General features: G+C 37.5%; 1 protein-coding gene across 4 annotated transcripts in view; it reads left to right on the top strand.

Annotated features, from left to right (window-relative positions):
* emid1 (EMI domain containing 1) overlaps window positions 1-20,635 on the top strand; it is a 383,223-nt gene that overhangs the window by 226,576 nt on the left and 136,012 nt on the right. For all 4 annotated transcript variants that reach the window (XM_069932905.1, XM_069932904.1, XM_069932907.1 and 1 more), the window contains exon 5: window positions 19,566-19,627. In XM_069932905.1, coding sequence (XP_069789006.1) covers window positions 19,566-19,627 — 62 coding nt within the window. The remainder of the gene's footprint in view (window positions 1-19,565; window positions 19,628-20,635) is intronic.

Raw genomic sequence — 20,635 nt, 5'->3', positions numbered from 1 at the left:
AAATCTTGTTTGTGCTGATAAATAGTATTTCTTAAAAGTTTGGAAGTCTAAATCCTCCCAATTTATAATCCCATGTTACCTTTTCCAATGAAATTCTCAGCACTTTGTTATTCCATCGGAATTGCCCTATGTAATTATTCAATAATTTAAATAAATTTTTAGGTAATGCAATAGGCAATGATTGAAAAAGATGCTGTAATCTTGGCATCGCCTTAATTTCAATACAATTTACTCTTCCCACTTGAGTAATTGGCAGGACTTTCCATTTCTGTAAATCTTTCTCTTTTTTCTAAAAGAGGAGTGTAATTAAATTTATATAAATTCTGTAAGTTTTTAATCTGACATTATTCCTAAATATTTGATTCCATCTATCTTTGATAATCAAATATTTTCAATAGCATTATCTCATTCTTGTCCATATTTATTTTGTAACCTGATATTTTTCTAATATTGTTTGTAATTTTATCAAGGATTCAGCTGTGTCAAACATATATAATGACATATCATCAGCAAATAAACTAATTTTATGCTTTTGCTGACCAACTTCGAAGCCCTTAATGTCCGGATCTCTCCTTATAATCTCCGCCATTGATTCAATAGCTAAGACAAAAAAGTGCTGGAGACAGAGGACCCACTGTCTAATTGACCTACTCAAGGGAAAAACCACTGACAACTGATTGTTAGTTATAATTTTGGCTTGTGATTTATGATAAAGAGTTCTTATCCAGTTAATTTAAAAAATATAATTCTAATCAATTGAATTATGCATCTAGGAAGATGATTATACTTGGATTCAAATTTGATTTTATTATATGTATTTTATTAAGTAGTCTGCTTAGGCTATTTGAAGAATGCCTTTCTTTGATAAAACACACCTCATCTGTATGTATTAATTTTGGTAGATATTGTCCCTGTCTATTAGGTAATGGCTTTGCCACTATTTCATTAAGGAGTGATAAAGGTCTATTTGATTAAGTTTTTGATTAAGTTGATTAAGTACCTATCTTCAGTAGCACTGTAATTATAGCAGTTGACAAAGGTTCTGGGAGGGTATGGGTCTCCACCAACTGGTCAAGTATATCCATCATAAGAGGTATCTATAAATTTTTTTATTGTCTGCAGAACTCAGGAGGAAATCTATCCTCCCCTGAAGATTTGTTAGCTTGTAAAGTACTCATTCATTCTCTATCTTCTAATTTTGGAAGTTCAACATGTGATAAAAATTCATCCATCTCATTTTCGTCTCCTGATAATTCTGATTTGTATATTTTCATAAAATATTATTTATTTTTTGATTATATGTTATAATATCAATTTCTGTTTTTATTGCATTTATCATTCTAGATGTCTCCTTTGCCTTAAACTTCCAAGATAAAACTTTATCTGTCCGTTCTCCTGATTCATAATATTTTTGTTTGGTTTTTAATATATTTTTTTCTATTCTATATGTTTGTAATGTGTTATATTTTAATTTTTTTATTCTCTTAACAGTCTATATTTTTCTGGTGACCCCATTCTCTGATATTCTTTTAATTCATTATATCTTTTTCTGAGTATTCAAATGCTGCAGAATTGTCTCCCATTGCCGGTAACTCAAAAGTCTTACCAGGACCGGTCGTGGTCACTGATCGCCAGCTCTCTTAGGTCTGAAGGTCCAGTGAGCCTTTTCAATATGTAGTTTTTCTCTGAATTTGTCTTCTCCCAGCACGCACAGGACCCATGTTTCGAAGAAGTTCATTGGATCTCTTCCCTTGATTCCTTCTTTAAGTCCAATAATACGGACATTATTTCGTCTGCTAAAATTCTCCATGTGGTCGATCTTGTCCAGCATCCTTGACTGTCTGACTCCCATTGCTTTGCATCTTTCCCCAAAGCTCTAAGCTTATCTTGTGTTTTCACCATCTACTTCTGCTTGGGTCATTCTTTCCATTAAAGTCTCAATGATTTCTTTAATATCAGTCACGTCTCTCATTACATTTTTGACGCCGGTGAATTGGTTGCTTGTGTTTTCCATTTTCTCTAGGTTAGTATTTAGTTTTTGTCCCGACTCCCCAGCTCTGCTGGGGAATGGCAGTCCCGAGGCCACTCTAATTCTACTCCCTTTTGGGCTTTCGCTCAATGTTCCTGGCTGAGTAGAAACTTTTTTTGTTCTCGACTGCCTTGATTTCTTAGTACTTGTTTTAGCCATTTTTTCGTAAAAAAAATTTAATTTTAACAGTCTTTTTGATACTCTTCACAGAGAGCTCAATCAAAACACATCTGCCTAAGTCCTTCGCATGGCCACACCCCCTCCCCCCAAGGAAAGCCTTGTTTTTGGTGTCCAGTAGCATAAATCTAAAACAATGAAGAAATAAAACAAAGAAATATTTGAGTTGTAAGTTAAAGGTCAAGTTCACAACAAAAGCATTTAATAAGCTGTATATTTACTCCTTTAAGGCAACTCTCTGACTTCCCTGTTGAAAGAAACAAGTAGATAGTGGATCATGATGGTTCCAATCTTACGAAAATTGGGAAAATGGCATCTGGGACGTTCAGTGGTGAATGCTATGAATAGTGTTGAGAGGTATTTATCCTGGAACACTCCATCTTACAGTTGGCCCTGAAGAAAAAGCAGTATCCACGAGTGGTTGTTCATCTCCTAGTGCCACATGTTGGATCCAGGGTCATCGGGTGATGAAAATGTGTTGGCCATAGATGTGTTGACCTTGGACATCATATTTGTTATTCAGTTAGAAAATCATGTATTTTACTGTGACTTCTACAAAGTCTGTGATTTTTCCCTTCATTTCCAATATAGGGGCCAAGATAGATGCACTGGGTGGCCACCAACATGGTTGCTGTTTCTGTGATATTGAATCAAGCAAGTGCATAGCGGTGGGTCCTTAAATGTCATACCACCTCAATAAAATACCTCTACGGACACCTTTCAGATTTTTTTGTTGACCACAGCATTTTATTCTCCCTCTGCCTAGCAAAAATACGGTTGTGTTGGACAGCATTTTCCTGCATGGATTGCTGCTGCAGCCTTGTTCAGTGAGAGAAGGTAATTAAGGATTGAACTGAATTTCATCTCCCCAGGTTCTAGCAATAATTGGCTTCAGGTGGCAGTGAATTTCTGAAGTGCTTAAAGCTTTGAATATTGGATGTGGGCTTATTTCTACTGTTTACCATCTCGTAAGAGATGTGATGCTTTTTGATTGTATGTGGTATGAATGTTTATGTCAGGGCAAAAGGCTTGGCCCAGTGGAAGTGTTACAATTGAATAAAGGGCCTGTTACATGTCCCAGTTACTAGGTACAATGATTTTCTTGTTGGTGTCAGCTACTCCGGCGGCTTTTACTTTCAAATCAGCAGAAATTTGAAAGCTGAGTTACAAGAGAGGTTTCAGAGCAATCCCTTATATTTTTACGTCCAGAGTTGATCCAGTATCTGACAGCTTGAGCTGACATGAACAGTCAGAGTGGTATGCAGAATTACAGTTTGTGAGAGGTTCAGAGTTAGATGTGTCTTTGCCCATTTATCACTGCACTGGGAGAAGCACAGAGCTTATAATCACTTGATCCTGGCTTTGCTGGATTTACATATAGGCTGAGCAGGCTGCAGCCCAGGGCCTCATAATCTAGAGGGGCCTCGGCCTCCTGCCAAAAAAATCAATTTTCAGATTGTTCCTGTGTTTAATGGTTACTAACTGTACAGGCAAAAGATCATTTTCTTGACTATAAAGGAGTAAGAATGATCTGCGGTCAACAATGTCCCAAGATCTGATCTGAGCATTCTCTGCAAAGAAAATGATAAATTGAGACTTATTTATTTTAAATGACATAATTTGCATCCAAAAATGCTTAAAAGAAACTGTTCTAACTATGTATATAGTGTAATGTTGAAATGTTGTGTGAATACTTTCATTAATTCCATATTTCTGTACACTTATTAAAGTTTATAAATTTATAAACAATCTTTTTACCCATGCTAAATTTTCAGCAATGTTTTACTTTAATTGAATAGATAACGAAGAGAATGAGGTTTTGTTTCTCATGATCAGATGCTATTAAGTTTGGGCCTCCCAAGGTCTCCTAGCCCAGGGCCTCTAGTTGCATTGGAAGGTTGTCAATGTACACCTTTAAACTGTTTCTTTCTCCACAAATACTGCCTGATCCTTTGTGTGTTCCCAACAACTTTTAGTTTTCATGAGGAATAGATGTGGTAACAAATATCTGAACAGTGAATTATCCATATTTTTATACTGGGGAGGTGGGGGAGAGGGAGGAGGGAAAAAAACAGGCATCACAAGTTTATTACTGCTCTTAAAACTTACAAAGGTTGTGATCTGGAACCTTTCACCTGCAAGCTGTAAATACAAACAAGGCATGTTTCAGTAAATCAGCACAAATATTACCTAATTACCTTGGTGTTTTCCCAAATGGCATCTTGGCAAAGTTTGAACCAATAGTAATTATGTGGGAGTCATGAATTAAATATGTTTCTTTAATAAATGTAAAAGCGCAGTGCAGTGATCTTGTTTTTAAAAATATTGTTGATCTAAGCAGAAAACTGCATTGGTTACATCCAGTATTTTAAAATGTGTAACTTCCTCAGAGATATATTTGCTTGTAGGAGTCTGCAATTTATTAAATCTCTGCTGTTCAAGTAAAAAAATTTTCTTGTCAGAATAGACCAATACAATCCACTCTTAATACTGAGTCGCAATTCAAATAATTGGATAATCCTTAGTACAGTAAAGCCCCTGGTTTCTGGAATTCAAGCAACCAGCAGCCTCAAACAACCGGGGAAAATAAATCTGTAAATTAGCCTTGTCTGTTGAGCAGAGATCAGGGGATCATGAGGCAGCGGATAAGTTTTAGTTAGGCATTGCAAGAGTAAATCTCAAGCAACCGGAAAGTACACTTATCCAATATCTATCAATCTCCATAGGTGCCGGAAATCAGAGTTTTTATGCACTGTATTTGATTACATTGTTACTTAATTTAAGATGGAATGTAATTCCATTTTTTTTAGTCTGTAAACTAACTGTGGATTAATTTGCAATAATATATGTTCATGGCCAGCATTAAAATGATCATCACTTTGCATCAGGAAACAAAAGTAGATGTTTTTCCATGAAACTTAAATAAATTGGGTGTGCTTTATCACCATAAAAATATCTCCGATGGATATGATTATATACATTGAAATGAAGGTTTTGAATGTCGACTGTTCAGATAAGAATGCTATTCAGCATCCCATCTGTTGCATTTAGTGACTCCTTTTGTTGGTTAAATTCTCCTAAAAATATAAAAAGCAAACAAAACAGCCAGTCTGGTTAGTGTGCAGCAGGATACTTCTTGGGCATGGTAATTTATAGGCTACTATCAGAGATCTGGACTACAACAACACGAGTTTCCATGTTGGAAGTTAGGCAATCTAATTTAAAATTAATTTAATTACTGTAGTTCATTTGCAATCTGGTATCAATAATGACATCAAAATACTGTTCAAATCCTGGATTACTAATACTTTTCAAGGAAGGAAATGTGACATCCTTGCTCATTTTGTTCCAAAAAATGAACCCAGACCCACCAAATTTCAACGAAATAACTATAGGCACGTAAATGCCATGTGCACTTCCCTTTGACAGAAACAAATAAACTTGTTCATTGCCTTTTAATTAAATGCTATATTTTTAGAACTTCAATTTCCCTTCAGTGTCAGTGTTTGGAATTGTCTTATAACTGCACAGGTTGTCAGGAGTAATAATTCTGCCCATTTGGTGTTTTTGAATAAATCTGATTCAAATACTTCTCAAGAGTTGGCCATGGTTGACTTTGAAAAGTCTATTCCATGGATGTGGAAATAGACACTTGTGTAATTTCCCTGACACATCGATGGCAATGTTTGCAGATGTATTTATTTTTAAAGAGGAAGTATTTCTGGGTCACTGCAGTCCTGCGGTGCCTCCTTCATATTTTAATTTTAGTATACCAAGTCGAGGATTGTTTTGTGCTGCAGCTCTACGTGAATGCCTGTCAGTGAGTGACATTTTAAGTTGGATAAGCTGTTGAAAGTTAGGCCGTACTGTTGTTTTTTTTTGTCACACTGTACTGTAAATCTCAGTCTGGAGAGTGGCTCAGGTTTGATTGTTTCTCATCTTATGTGAATGCTTTTCACTTTTTTTAATCCTCATTCCCTCAAATGTGTGCCATTATCAGCAATTTGAAAAGGGTCGTCGTCAATAGTTTGCTAGTCCTGCTTCGAAACCATCCCCAGGAGAGTCAGTTGTCAGATGTACTGGTTTAGGATCCACCTATTTACAAACAATTAATATATTTTCAGTGCCACACTGCCCATGATTTAACATTATTATCAGGCTAGAATTCAGTTTTCCATTGTGATTTGTGCTTCCAATTAAATTAGAATCAAAAGATAGCCATCTGATGAGGGAACGTTTAAGTATCATTCATCTTGAGTAACTTGTGAAACATAAAAATCTTCAGATGTTGTGATTGTAGTAAAAAACACACAGAAATGCTGGAGGAACTCAGCTGGTCTCACAGCGCCAATTGGAAGTAAAGACATTTTGGGCCTAATCCCTTCTTCAAACTATAAGCAAAAAGCAGGAAGGTATCTGAATAAAGACTGAAGAATGGCAGGGAGAGGAATCCAGACCAAGAGTCAAAAGGCATCAATTGGATATGATAGGAGGAAAGAATTGATTTTGGCTCTGTGAAAGGAGACAGAGGGAAAAGGGAAGGGAGGGGAAGATAAACAGCTGGGTAAAGGTGATAGGGGAAAGAAGAGAGGGGTTTGAGTTAATTGAAACCAGAAAAGTCGATGTTGAAGGAAAGATGAGGTGTTCTTCCAGTTTGTGGGTATTCTCAGTCTGGCAGTGCATGAGACCATGGACAGACATGTCAGAAAAGGAATAGGATGGGGAATTAAAATGGGTGGCCTCTGGGAGATCCACACTCTTGCAGCAGACAGACGTGAGGAGCTTTGCACTCAGTCTCTCCAATGTAGAGGAGACAACAACAGATGACCCTTGTAGATTCATTTGGAAGGACTGTTTGGGGCCCCGAATGGTGGTGAGGGAGGAGGTGTTGATGCAAGTGGAGCATCTCCAGCGGTCACAGGGATAGGTGCCAAGGGGACAATTGGCAAGGAGGGAGGAGTGGATAAGGGAGTCACGGAGGGAATGGTCCCTGCAAGGGGAGGAGAAGGGAATGTGTGTCTGGTGGTGGAAATGGCATAGAAGGATATGTTAGACTCGAAGACTGGCAGTGTGATAGGTGAGGGCGAGTGGAATCCTGTCCTTAATGAGCATATGGGTGAATGGGGCCAGAACAGATATACGGGTATGTGGATGAGGGCCTAGTTGATAGTAGTAGAGGAAAAACGTTGCATCAACTTGGAAACAGTTTTCACAGTTACATCAATAATCTGAGGTGTGCGAGGCTTATTTTCTTGTAATTCAGCCTCAGTTTGGATACATTTATAACTGTGAAATATGTTAGAGATCATGTCTCTTCATCCTCTTCCTGGATTACACCTGCATAAATCCTTAAGAGGTATTAAGATCAGCAATTGAAATTTCCATTTCAATTTAGGTAAGGATTTCCAACATCTACAAATATAGCCATACATTTGTGAATAGAACATTAGCATATTTCCTAACCTGCAGAGCCATAGTCTCACAATTGATTCTAAACCAAGCAATGGCAGCAATCTCTGTTGCCCCTCAAGATATTTGAAGAGACCAGCAACTGGTGAAGGAGTTAAGTAGGAAAGTCTACATACGCTGAGATTGTGATGCAAGACCCAAAAGTGCTGGGGAAATTCAGGGAGTCATGCAGTGTCCATAGAAAGCAAAGGTATTTAGCCAACCTTTAGTGTCTGAGCTCTTCGTCAAGATATGAGCAGAAAGCAGGCAGGTCCCTGAATAAAAAGTTTGGGAAGAAGGAAAGGGCAGGGGGAGGAATTCAGGCCAACAGGCAAGAGGTCAAATGAGGATATGGGTGGGAGGGCAGAAGAGAAACATTTTCAGAATGGTCACGCTGAATGGAGAGGGAAGAGGATGGAGGGCTGGAGGAAAGGAGACAGACAGGGATAGGAAAAGAGAGGGAGAGGCAGGGGAGAGGCCTAATGGAAAGGGGAGGTCAACATTAATCCCATCTGGTTATAGAGAGCCCAGTGGGAATATTAGGTGTTATTCCTCAAATTTGCAGGTGGCCTCGGTTTGGCAATGTATGACACCATGGACAGACAGGTCAGTGTGGGAATGAGGTGTGGAAATGAAATGGTTAGCCACTTGGAAGTCCCTATTATTGCCACAGACAGACAGAACAAAGGTGCTCAACGAAGTGGTCCAGTCTCTCCAGCATAGAGGGGACTACAAAGGGAGCACTGGATGCAGTAGGTGATTCCTGCAGATTCACTAATGAAGTGTTGCTTCACTTAGAAGGTCTTGGGCCCCAAATAGTGGTGAGGGAGGAGGTAGAGGCAGGTGTAGCATTTCCTCCAGTCACAGGGGTAGGTACTGAAAAGGGGATTAGGAGGAAGGGATGAGTGGATGAGAGAGTCATGAAGGAAGTGATCCCTGTGAAAAGTGGAGAGGGGAAGATGTGTCTGGTGGTGTAATCATGTTGTAGATGGCAGAAATTGCAGAACATAATCCAACCAGATGACATTAACATTGACTTCTCTAGTTTCCATTAGATCCCTCCCTAGCTTTGTCTCTTCCCCTATCTGTCTCCTCACCTCCCGCTCCCCACCTCTTCTCTCTCCCCCATCACCTCAGCTATTTTCTCTTCTGCTCTCCCAACTTGCATGCACCAGTGATTTTTTTGCTTGTTGGCCTGTGCTCCTCCCACTTCCCCTTCTTCCCACCTCCCCCTACCTTCTATTCAGGTGTCTGCCTGTTTCTGCTCTTATCTTGAGGAAAGGCTCAGGCCCAAAACGTTGGATTTGCTTCCTATGGATGCTGTGTGACCTACTGATTTTGCGCATTGCAGTCAGTGGAAGACACTGTTTAAAATCATTTTGTTTGCCCTGTGTGAAGAGAGAGTCACCTATCTTTATCAAGAGTTCTTCAGGAATCCCACTGCATTCAGAAAGGAGAGGGATGATGAGAGGCATGGATAATAAAATAGGAGAAATGTTCATATGTCCCCTTGTCTCCCAAATTAACCTTTCTCATGAAGAAATTTCTAGTCTACAGTCTACAGTCAACTGAGCAGATTCTTTTATTTTTCTCTCTTCCTTTTGTTAGGAAGTTGTATCCCTTTAACTTCCTGCTCGCATTAGTGCCTTGGATTTCTCATCTCATAATAGGCATAGTGCCTAACCCAAAGTTCTTTCTCATGCCTGTAATTCTTCCCCTCCCTCCCCACCCTCTCACTTTCCCATTTCCACAGACTTACAAAGAAGATCATCTTACTCATAGTTGGAACCCTCCCCTCTGCTTTAAGATTCTTACAGCCATATTGATTAAACAAATGCCAATGTAATAATCAACTCATTATCTTGTACATCACATATCAATATTTCTTGTCCCAAATGGGTCAACCGAGACAATTTGTTAGAGTTCTAGGGCAAAACTCCTCAGAATGCATTTTACTCAGCTCTGATTTCCTGGAGGTTGATTCCAATATCTTAACATAAACAACAGCAACATCATCATAGTTTTGATCTGTTTCAAAAATAAAGGTGAATTAGTCATATGTGGAAAATCGCTTTGCATTGCCATTCTGAATTCATCTCTGCTATCAGAGAGATGTTTTCAAGTTCTTGCCATCGCTTTTGTTCTGGAGAGATGAAAAGTAAGTTGAGCTGTTTCCTGCCGGACCACTTATCTGATGCTAAAAATGGAGGCATATGAAAAACAGTCCGTATCATTTGTGACAGGAGAAAATGTGGTTCTCAGTTTTACTTCTGAAGCCCTTTTGGAAAAAGTTGCTTGTTATCCTGTTTTCAAAAGAAATTAAATTAATACTTCAATTACACACATACTTTTAATGTGTTTTGGCTTTATAAGATTTATGATTATTTTTCCTGTATCTAAATTTTACTGAATAATTACATTTTAATTATGTAATATCCTGTGATATTGATCTAAATGTGATACCGTCTATTACATACAGGAAATATGAATGGTGAGAAAATTGTTCTCAATTAGAATTACTTGCCCTCTACCCTACACAGTTTGAAGGAAAAATCATTTCAGAATCATCTCCTAGGAAGAAACTTGAGATTGCTCTTCATGTCAACAGCCTGCTGGGTTTGTGCCATGCCAGATTAGAAAACTACCACAAAGCTTCCCAGATGATTTATTGCCTTCCTGATCACAAAATCACACATATCAAATCTGCTCACTGATGGCTTGCATTCATAGTTTATTCAAAAATGGATCTATATTGAAATTAAACTTGCGGTGCTGAGAATTGTTTCACCTTCTACCTGACCTGAAGCTCATAATCTGGAAACATTCAGTCTTATTTTTTTTATGTATCAGAATCTTTGAACACTTCAAGCACCTGCAAGCTGTATTTTAAAATTGCTGAAGAATGATTATAGATTATGCATATATTCTGATACAAGTTACTCCAGTCTTCATAATATAATTGTTTGGAAAGTAAGGATTATAACTGAGAAATGTCCAATCCACTATATATTGGCCTGTGGAAATGTCACCCAGTTCAAGTTATGTTTATTGGAATACAGTCATGCACGGCATAACGTCCGTTCAGGAAACATCTGACTTCATATACGTCCATGGTCCCTTAAGATTATAATAGAGTTCAAATATCCTGATCGGTGAATGGGACATAGTGGATATAACTGGATGTTGTGAACACAGCAGCTTCCTGCAAGCAAAGGGTGTATCTCATGTCCCTTGAATACAAAACGATTGTGTTGCTAGGCACATAATGGTACAGTACATATATGATACATATGTCTTGATAGTCATAATAAGTGCTTATATTATTGGCTTATGTATGTACTTTCTATCATTATTTTAATGTGAACTTTTCCCACTAGCAAATAAAGTTTACAGCATTATACCATACTAACCCATATATGACCTTGCCAGATACATTAGCTGAAATGCATTACTGTATAAGTACAATATCTTGGCTATTTAGTCAATACAGGTACACTACAGTAACCCAAAGAGCTTGGCGAACACAATATGGTGTTCGCACAACGTTCAAATCGCATAACATTCTATTTCACAGAACGTTTTGTAGATGTTAAATGACACATGACTATATAATAATTATCAAACTGTGTTTATGCTGAACTGGACAAATGTGTTTGTAATATTTGTAGTAAGAATTAAAGTACTGTAGGGGCAACACTTGTTGAAGGATGTTATAAATTTAACAGTTGTTAAAATATGTAAGATTATTTGAACAAAGGTCAAGTTGACATGAGTACAGTTTCAATAAATACCAAACAATGATAATGTTGGACAGTGTTTCTGAACCCTTAACCCATCTCAGATGTGCAAGAATTCTCTATTCCATATTTGCTTTAGCTGATTAAGTTGACAAATGAAGTATCCTTCATATTTTAGATCGTCCCCAATTCATGAAAACTGAATGTAAGCCTTAATGTAAATTAAGTATTTTTAATCAATTTTTATGTAAAGTGGTTGATGTAATCCGTAATAATTCCGAGGCAATGGAAAATTATTATTTAACCTTTCCTTTGGTGGGGGGGTTCATCTACTCTGTTGCCAGGAATTCTGTAGAAATCCTGCTTCTGTTACATAGTTCCTGACAAAGTCATTGGACAGAAAGAGGAACTCCAAGGAACTTCCTAAACTATGGAAATTAGAAGCTGGGGAATGTCCACCTCATTTACAACTTTCACTATATATTGTTCTGATCCATTGTCATATATATTGATGGTAAATTGCATCTAGCCAAAAGAGCCATCAGGAATGTTGGTCTGGAATAAATTCCAAAGTAATCTGAACTGATCTGGATGACTGCAATTTATTTATTTTTCCAATGAATTGGATTGTATTCCTGATAAATTCAGTTCAGATGTTTGAACAAAAAAGACTGCTGTAAATTGTGGATTGAATTCCCCCAAATGTAAACTTACAATCGGAAGTTTAAAAAAAAAGTAAGGCAAAGTTCAGTTTTGCAGTCTTTGTGCCATTTTTCCACAGAAGTGTACAGCTTTATAGAAAGCTCAGGACAACATTCTCAGCAGTGAGGTCCTAGTTATTCTCAATCAGCTACAGTGTACATCATTTGCATGCCCAACCCCAGATTCAAAAACAGACACTTTATTATGTGAGGGAAGGTGTTCAGGCAGTCAGAGATAAAAAGTCAAGAAGATGCTTCTTTGAAGAAGTTTACAGTCTCAAACTGTTTATTGGAGACTATAACCCATGACCTCTCAAAGCACAGAGGGAACTCACGAGAAAGCATTGGGAGACACTGGATCCCTGAGCAAGTGACAGAAAGAGTACACCACCTCACATGTCACCTGTCAGCCATCTTCTTCCCCATCAATGGAAGAGTCTGAAGTTCCTACATTCACCCCATGAGCCAATTCAGAACCCACAAAACTAGAGTGAAGGCAGGTCCATCCAGAATAGCTGCCCAAAAACAAAAGTAATGAGCCCTGAGAACTTGTGTAGAATGTGACACAGACCCAAGGGGTGTGGATGAGACATGCTCGTCAGCAATGCAACTTCATATTTGCAAATTTGTTCATATTTTCAGAATACTGCTAAATATGGGTTCTTAAAATTTAATGCCAGGGAATGGTCCAGAATGCATGGTTTTTATTTCAAAAGCTTATGATAAAGTTAGAAATCAGAGTAATTTTTGAGACTATATTTAATGTTAAAAGACATACATACGTCCCTTATGGGTCAGTTAATTTACATAGAAAAGCACACATTCATGCACAACATTTGATTATCATTTGATTGCACTTCATTTCTGCCAAGAGAGGGAGTGGGCTTGGCTTTGCTTGGCCTGTAGCAACTTGGCTTGGTTTTGGGTGATAAATCTAAGTTAACTTGTAACAAAACCAATTAGGAACTTTTAATATTGCATCAGTTTGTGAAGGTTAAGTGATTTAACACTGCTTCCTGGCACAATGGTCAGATAAGTAACAAGTCAATTATGTAGAACATTCAGCGTAGCAGCATTCCATTCAGCCAGAGCAGTCCTTGCCATCCAAGCTGGCTCGTATACTCCTTTCCATCAATGGAAATATTAGTCCCTTCTCCCTCGTATCCCCTCCTTAAGAACCCTTAAATGCCTCAACAGATCCAACGGTTTCCCCTTCATTCTCTTTTGATTCCTTGGTGACTTTAATAGGTTGAAGGCCTCTACTTTTGTTCATCTGATGGAGTAGAAGCTGTTTGTATTTACTCATCAAAACCTTTCACAATGTTAATGCCCTCTGACTTCATAGTTTCACAAGAGGACCAGCTTGTTCACCATTTTCTTTTTCTTTTTAAAATATTTTTATTGAGTTCAATATATAAGCATAAATACTGGTCGTCATTCAGTTTGAGGAAGACATATTGTTGTGCAGTTCATCTGTGGCCACCAAGGTGACTTTGCAGTCCCAGTGTGGAAGCTCAAAATCTAGTACAATGGGGGCACTGAAAGTCCGTTGTAATAACCATGGCTGCTGCTCTGCTCTCCACCAGTTTTTGGCAGCTCCTATCTTCGAAACTGGTTTAGACTTCATCACACAGAGCTCATCAACGGGACCTGTCAGCAGCTGCAGGTTCTAGTTCTACTGGCACAATGCCACAGTAGCGTAGGTTTTCCTTCACAGTACCTTTATAGCGCTTGCATGGACGACCTTGAGGACTCCTTCTGGTCTTGTTCACTATAGAGCAACTGGCGATGCATAAATATAGAATTGACAATTGCATAATCATTTGTATGCAAGTAAGCACACACAAAAAAAGTAGATAAAACTACATCAATAATTCCTTATACCTCAAAAACATTTAATTGAAATGATCTATGGAACCATGTTAAACCCATTTGTTGAAATAATGTACATAAAACAAAGAAAAAGCTAAAAATGAAAACTAAATCTAATCTATCCTCCCCTCCCTCTAATTAATTTTTAAAAATCAATAATGTGAAACCACTGGTGACCCCTGGAGAACAGGCAAAGAATATCCGGAATATAAAATAATTCCTAATTCTTTCATTTATAAAAGAATGGGCCCCATAACTTCATAAATTGAAATTTCCTATCTTTAATATTGTATCTAATTTTCTCTAAACATAAATAGGATATTACATCATATATCCACTATGTATGAGTAGGGGATCAATCATCTTTCGATTTCAATAAAATTGCTTGTCAGGCTATAAACATGGTAAACGCAAAAACTTTTTCCTGAGACGCCGATGTAGGATTAGCTGGATCATGAGAAAAGAAAACAAAGCAAGGTTCCAAATTCATCTTAAGAGTCATTGATAAAGTTTGGACAATGCCTTTCCAGAATCTCTCTAAATTTGGGCACTCCCAAAACATTTGGATCAGAGAAGTTTCAAAAATTTTACATTTCTCACATTTCTGCATAAAAACAAAATAATTTAAGATTGGACATGTGTATTCTATGTACCACCTTAAATTGTATTAAGCAATGCCTTGCACAAAATGAGGAATCATTAATCAAGCTGAGAGTAGAGACCAATCTTCATCTGAGAATGTTAAGTTCAAATCTCATTCCCAATGCTGGATTTGGCTATTTCTACTTATACATGGCAGGGGTAAAAACCATGTATAAGTAAAGCCCCTCTTCAAAATACCACATTAAATGGATAATTATCACTTCCATATTTTAGAGTGTAGTATTGGACAATTAAGGTACATAACTTACTTTTATTATTACATTTGGATAAGTCAGTGAATCGCCACTTTTGGGTAGAAAAGGAATTACAGTTCTCCAAAAAACTTCTATGTTGGCAATTTTAGAAATTTTTTTAACCAGTTTCCTTTTTTCAAATTAACACATAATCCATTTTAATGAGAAATAGGTTGAGAATTTGGGCTCAGTTTAGGAAATTCTTCAGAATTAATGGTTTTTCACTGGTTAGTCCCATTATAGATAACTATCTTTTTCAACCATCTTTGTTGGACGCAGGTTTCAAGGAATGGCATAGAAAAGGTATTCAAAGTTATAATGATCTCTTTATTTTGAGATCATTTTGCCTTTTTTGAACAATTATCAGCTAAATTTAATCTTTCCAATAGACACTTTTTTTAAATATTTACAAATTAGACATTTTGTTCAGTCTAAGATTTTGGATTTTCCACAAATTTCCAACACTAATATTATTGATATGTTTTTTTCAATTTACGGTTTTATTTTCATGGTGGATTGTCATCATGTATTTATAATAATTATTGGATTAAAATTCAGTTCCCATGGCTGGGATCAAGAGCGATTGTTCACTTTTGTTCAGATATCATCATTGTTAATATATCGAGCGACCTCTCTTCAAAGTTCAGATTTATTGTCAGAGTACATACATGACATCACATTCTTTTTCCTGTAGGTGAATGCAAAAAAATTGTACTGAAGAAGCTATGTACACATGTAAACAAAGAAATTTAAGCAAGCTGACTATGCAATTCAGAGAGAGAAGAAAAACCTCAATAAAGTGCAAAATTAAGAGTTCTTAAATGAGTCTTTGACTGAGATTGTTGTTGAAGAGTCTGATAATGGAGGGATAGCAGATGTTCCTGAACCTGGTGGTGCGAGTCTTGTGACACCTAAATCTCTTTCCTGATGGTTGCAGTGAGAACAGAGCATGTGCTGAATGCTATGGATCCTTGATGATTGCTGCTGCTCCTGTGTCTCTGGACAGCAATCACTCTTGCATCTCTATAGAGAAACCATCGATCAACCTCTCAATTGTCTCTTTATCCAAATTGTATATAGTATTCCAAAGCAACCAGAACATGTGCAGTTCTCCAAGGGCTATTTAATCAAGGCTCTGCAGATGCATTGGTGTGTTTTTGTTTCAGCTTGTGAGTGCTTTCTGCATTTCTTCTCCTGGGTCCCTTTGCTTCTCACTCCCATGTACAGGTAGTCCCCAACTTATGACCCATGTCACTTGTGTCCAAATACATATGACCAAAATGTTTTTAAAAATTATATATAATATCTGCGCATGCGGACGATAGTGACCATCTCTCAGTTGCCATTTGGTAAGCTCACCAAGAAGACGGTCTCCACAATTTTAAAGGACAAAGAAATAATACAGGAAGCAGTGAAAGGTTCAGCAAGTATGAAGACCAGGACTTCTACGTGCCATGCTCACATACTTCCAATTTACATCCATTTTGAGATCTGACCAGTCGGTCAGAACGGAACACAGTTGTAAGGCGGGGAATAGCTATAGATTCTTGCCTTCTAAATAATATGTGAGCATTTTCTTAATAACTTGTAGCATCTCAGTTTTATCTGGGATAAAGTTTTATCTGCTAATTTTTCATGTCGATTAACGTCTTATAATTTGCTGCCGTCCTCCAGGTTTCCCATTTGATGTCAGAACTTTGTGTTTCTGATTGCAAGTTCAAAATCAACACAAATGTCTTCCATCAAATTGTCATCTATTGCACTCATCTGCTTTTTGTCCTACAGCCAGCTGGCCATCTATTCATTGGTTACATTTAAGGAAAGACTGGATAGTTACATGGAGAGGAGAGGACTGGAGGGGTATGGACCGGGTGCTGGTCAGTGGGACGAGGAGGGTGGGGATTCGTTACGGCATGGACTAGTAGGGCCGAACTGGCCATTTCTGTGCTGGAAGTGGTTATATGGTTATTCCACAACTCATCCCCTGACTCAATATGCATTGACCACATTCTGAAGTCTATTAAAAATTCTTTGGAAATCAAATACTGCAGCCCTTTATAATCACTTCACTCATCTTAATCAAATAAAGTATCCCACTTTTGAAATTTCTTTGATTATTTTAGGTTCCTGAATTAATATTTTTTCTTTTTTTGGGGGAAAATTTTATTTATAAATTATAATAAATTATACAATCAAAATATAAACCAATACATAATATTTTATTCCATATAACGCCCCCCCCCCCCAACCCTATCTCTTCCACGGATTCTTTAAAGACAGCAAGGCAGGTCAGTAAATGGTTAAAAAGGTTCCTTGCCTTTAATTAGCTGAGACATAGAATATGGGGGTGAATCCCAGTCTATTACCACTCTACTGCTATGCTGCTGGACCCCTGGCACTGATATGCCTCTGAACATTGGTCTACCAGAGATCCTCTCCAAGCACTCAGTGCCCTATTCAGCTGCTGCTCTGATCCTGTGCCTTTCAGTCAACTCTGACCCCAAGACCACTGCTGCTCTGCTATAGTGAATTGAGCTCCACACACAAAAATTGTTTTTCAGATCCAGAGACCTTGCTCATCAGTGGAGGTAAAAACCCATTAAAATCTCAATTATACTTCATCCAGCATGGCTTAGCATTCTTTGATGGATTTAAGAATGAGATGGTAGTGCAACAAGATATGATTGTTGCGTCAAATGATTGATTCTGCACTGTGAGATCTGGAAGTTAGGCACCCTGTGGAGGAGCAGGAAATTGCTGTCAGCAGCTTTTGGATTTCCATGTTTAACTGAGCAAATGCAATGCCAAAAGTTGCTGGAATGTTTACACTAACAGGATTGGCAGTTGACAGCTCCATTGTCATTTCAACTGAACATATATTCTTTTGACTATTCAGAGTCATGTATCCAGGGCAAAAACAATGCTGGTGCCAGCCTTTCAGACCTTGTAAAGAGGTTGAACTGGTGGCTGACTGTTCTCCTTTTTGCACCCACCCGAAAAAATGGAATGAAGCTGCGTCCAGTGGATGCTTTGAGTGTTTAGAGCTCCTCAATGTTCTTTTACTTTCTGTCTTCTGGCAGGTTACCAAGAATATTCCTCTTGGCTACCCTGCACTAAAAATCTATTATATATTTGTTATTTTTGAAGTTACTAAAATTTCAAAGGGTCTGCCATTCTGACTAAAACAAAATTGCTAATGCTCATTCTTCAAAGGGTGGATAAAGTAAAATGACTGATAGATTGAAGTAAATAACTTTAATTGGACTCAATAATATAAAAGTTAAGCACATGATGGGGTACCATTTATAATTCTTCAGAACACTTTCTCAGTGATTAAGGTGCAGGGAGTTTAGGTAAGTTTGGCTTTCCATGATCATGGAAATAGGTGTAGAACCCAATGTCTGCTGTTGATATTTGTTGCTGATCTTGATATCTGAATTCTCTCCTTCTTTACTGCAAATTCAAAGATGAATATAGCCTAATTTTTCGGCTATACATGTTGTGTGGGGAAGAGTTTCAGGTTCGGTGGGTTCACAGAGAGACGAGTCTGGACACAAATGTTACAATCACACATAATTTTAATTAGCATGCGGGAGACAAACAGGAGAAAGTTAATTGGTACTTGATTACTATTGCACTTAAGCAACAATATACCTAGGCTGGACTTTGACAATAGTGAACATATACTCGACACACACATACACTTGAGTACACACACTACAAATATTACACACCCTCAGTTCCTTGTAACAACAGGGGTGTGGTTCTCTGCAAGAATTGATCTATCGCAATACTACATCTCAGCTTCAGTGTAGTGCACACCTTGCCAGTGACACTTCCAGCGATGTCCACAATAGTGACCTGTCGTAGGCTTTGGACCAGGAGGCAGAGAGAAAGAATGTGCTGTGCGTTGGTGTTATATATGGTGCTAATCTGTGATTCTAGCCAATAATGACCCTAGGTGATTTAAATTAGCCAGCATCAAGGTGTGCACTAATGGGTGACCAGCGTCCAACCTTGATTGAGAGGTGATGTGACTGTCGGATAAGTTTCAGACAGGGAGAACGCATGACCACTTGCAATACACACATCCAGACAGGCAGGAAAGCCACATTTCCTCCACACACAGCACACGTACAAAACAGCACAGTGCTTGGAATTCACAAAGGAAATATTGAACTTCCCCATTTCTGTTGATTATGGTACGATAATTGAAACATGCATTCCAAGGTCCTGTTTGGTATAATTGGCTAATACGATGACTGAGAAGTCATGGGAGTGGGAGAAATCCATTCAGGAGTTCGCTTTAAGAGGTCCATCTGTGAAGATGTTCTGTAGTCAAAAAACTCTTAATTAAAACTATATTTCTCCATTGACTTATTTGGTAAGTAAAACTGAAGTTATACAGATGAGACCTAAATGGGTTGGTTCCTTCCTGTGTTGAGTTAGCAGAAACTGTTATGATCTAAAATAATGTACTTTTTTCACACTTATCACAAGATAAGTTATGATTTTATTTATAGTTGCATCATTTACATGTTTTGACATGAAATTTAACAAGAAAAAAGGATAACTCAAGACTTATTATTATGCTCTAATTCACAATGTGCATCTTATTTCTTTAGCATTACCCACTTTGTTGAATCCTTTAATATTACCAAAAAAATTCCTTGAAATTCTAATTTTAAATTCTTATATTTTATAGATTGCTTGAACTGCAGTAAAATTTCCCAGCTGACAGACCGTTTGGGTACACTGGAGGCTAAGGTACATTGAACTGAATTGTAAAATGCTTTGTATAACATAGAATACATAATTCTCACCCATTGGTCTATGTTGTGTTTATGCTCCACAAGAGTCCCATCCAAGTCCACCTCCATCAATCTAACTTTCCAACATATCCTGCTTTCTCTCCTATAAATGTCTAATTTGTTTTAGAATGTATCTAAGCTTTTTAACCATTGTAAAACCCCACAATACAGCTGGTCTTTCAGTGAAACAATTTATCTTTTGTTTCCCATTTATTTTTCATAACCATCATGTATTTGTGGTCCGAGGCTTTGAACTCTCTTAAAATTGGAACCATTCTTTCTTGGTCTCATTTGTCCACTTGTTATTTTAAAGACCTCTATTAGATCATATTCGGGACAACTATTTTTCAAAGAAGAATATCCCAACATTTTCAATCTTCCTTTTGACAGCTGCAACATTTTACTTTTACTAACATACTTTTTTTTTGCTTTCTTGATCAATACTTTATTATTTTTAATGTAGAATGGAGGCTAAAACTGTGCACAGTATTCTGAAGTCCAAAATAAATACTGTGGACCTTTAGTATTTTTGAATTCTATATTTTGTCCTGATCCAATTTTCATTCTGCAAATTCCAGCAGTGTTTTTAAAAAACACTTTTAACTTGGCAAAAGTAGACTTGTCCTAGTCTAGAAAAATACTGGAGAGAGGTTTAACACAAAATCCTTTGGTAGCCCTTTTCATCAAAACAGCAGAGAATGACTCTTCTTTATCTCTGGTTCAGAGTCGCGCCATTTATTTTGCCTCTCTTTTGGCAAGTCATGCGACTGCTTAAATGGAAGGATGCTGCTCCACCTACTCATGATCAGTGGTTGTGTGACATCATGTCCTGTTTGAACATGGAAAACATTTGTTATTCAATTAATAATTCAGATATAAGATTCCAGAAGTTATGAGGGTCATTTATGACTCAATATTTTACTTTCTAATTTTACTACAATGCAATTAAATTGTTTGACTTGTA

This window comes from Narcine bancroftii, chromosome 4 (genome assembly GCF_036971445.1).
Source record: "Narcine bancroftii isolate sNarBan1 chromosome 4, sNarBan1.hap1, whole genome shotgun sequence".
Taxonomy (NCBI): Eukaryota; Metazoa; Chordata; class Chondrichthyes; order Torpediniformes; family Narcinidae; genus Narcine; species Narcine bancroftii.
The sequence above is the reverse complement of the archived record's forward strand: the minus strand, read 5'-3'. Positions and strand labels throughout refer to the sequence as shown.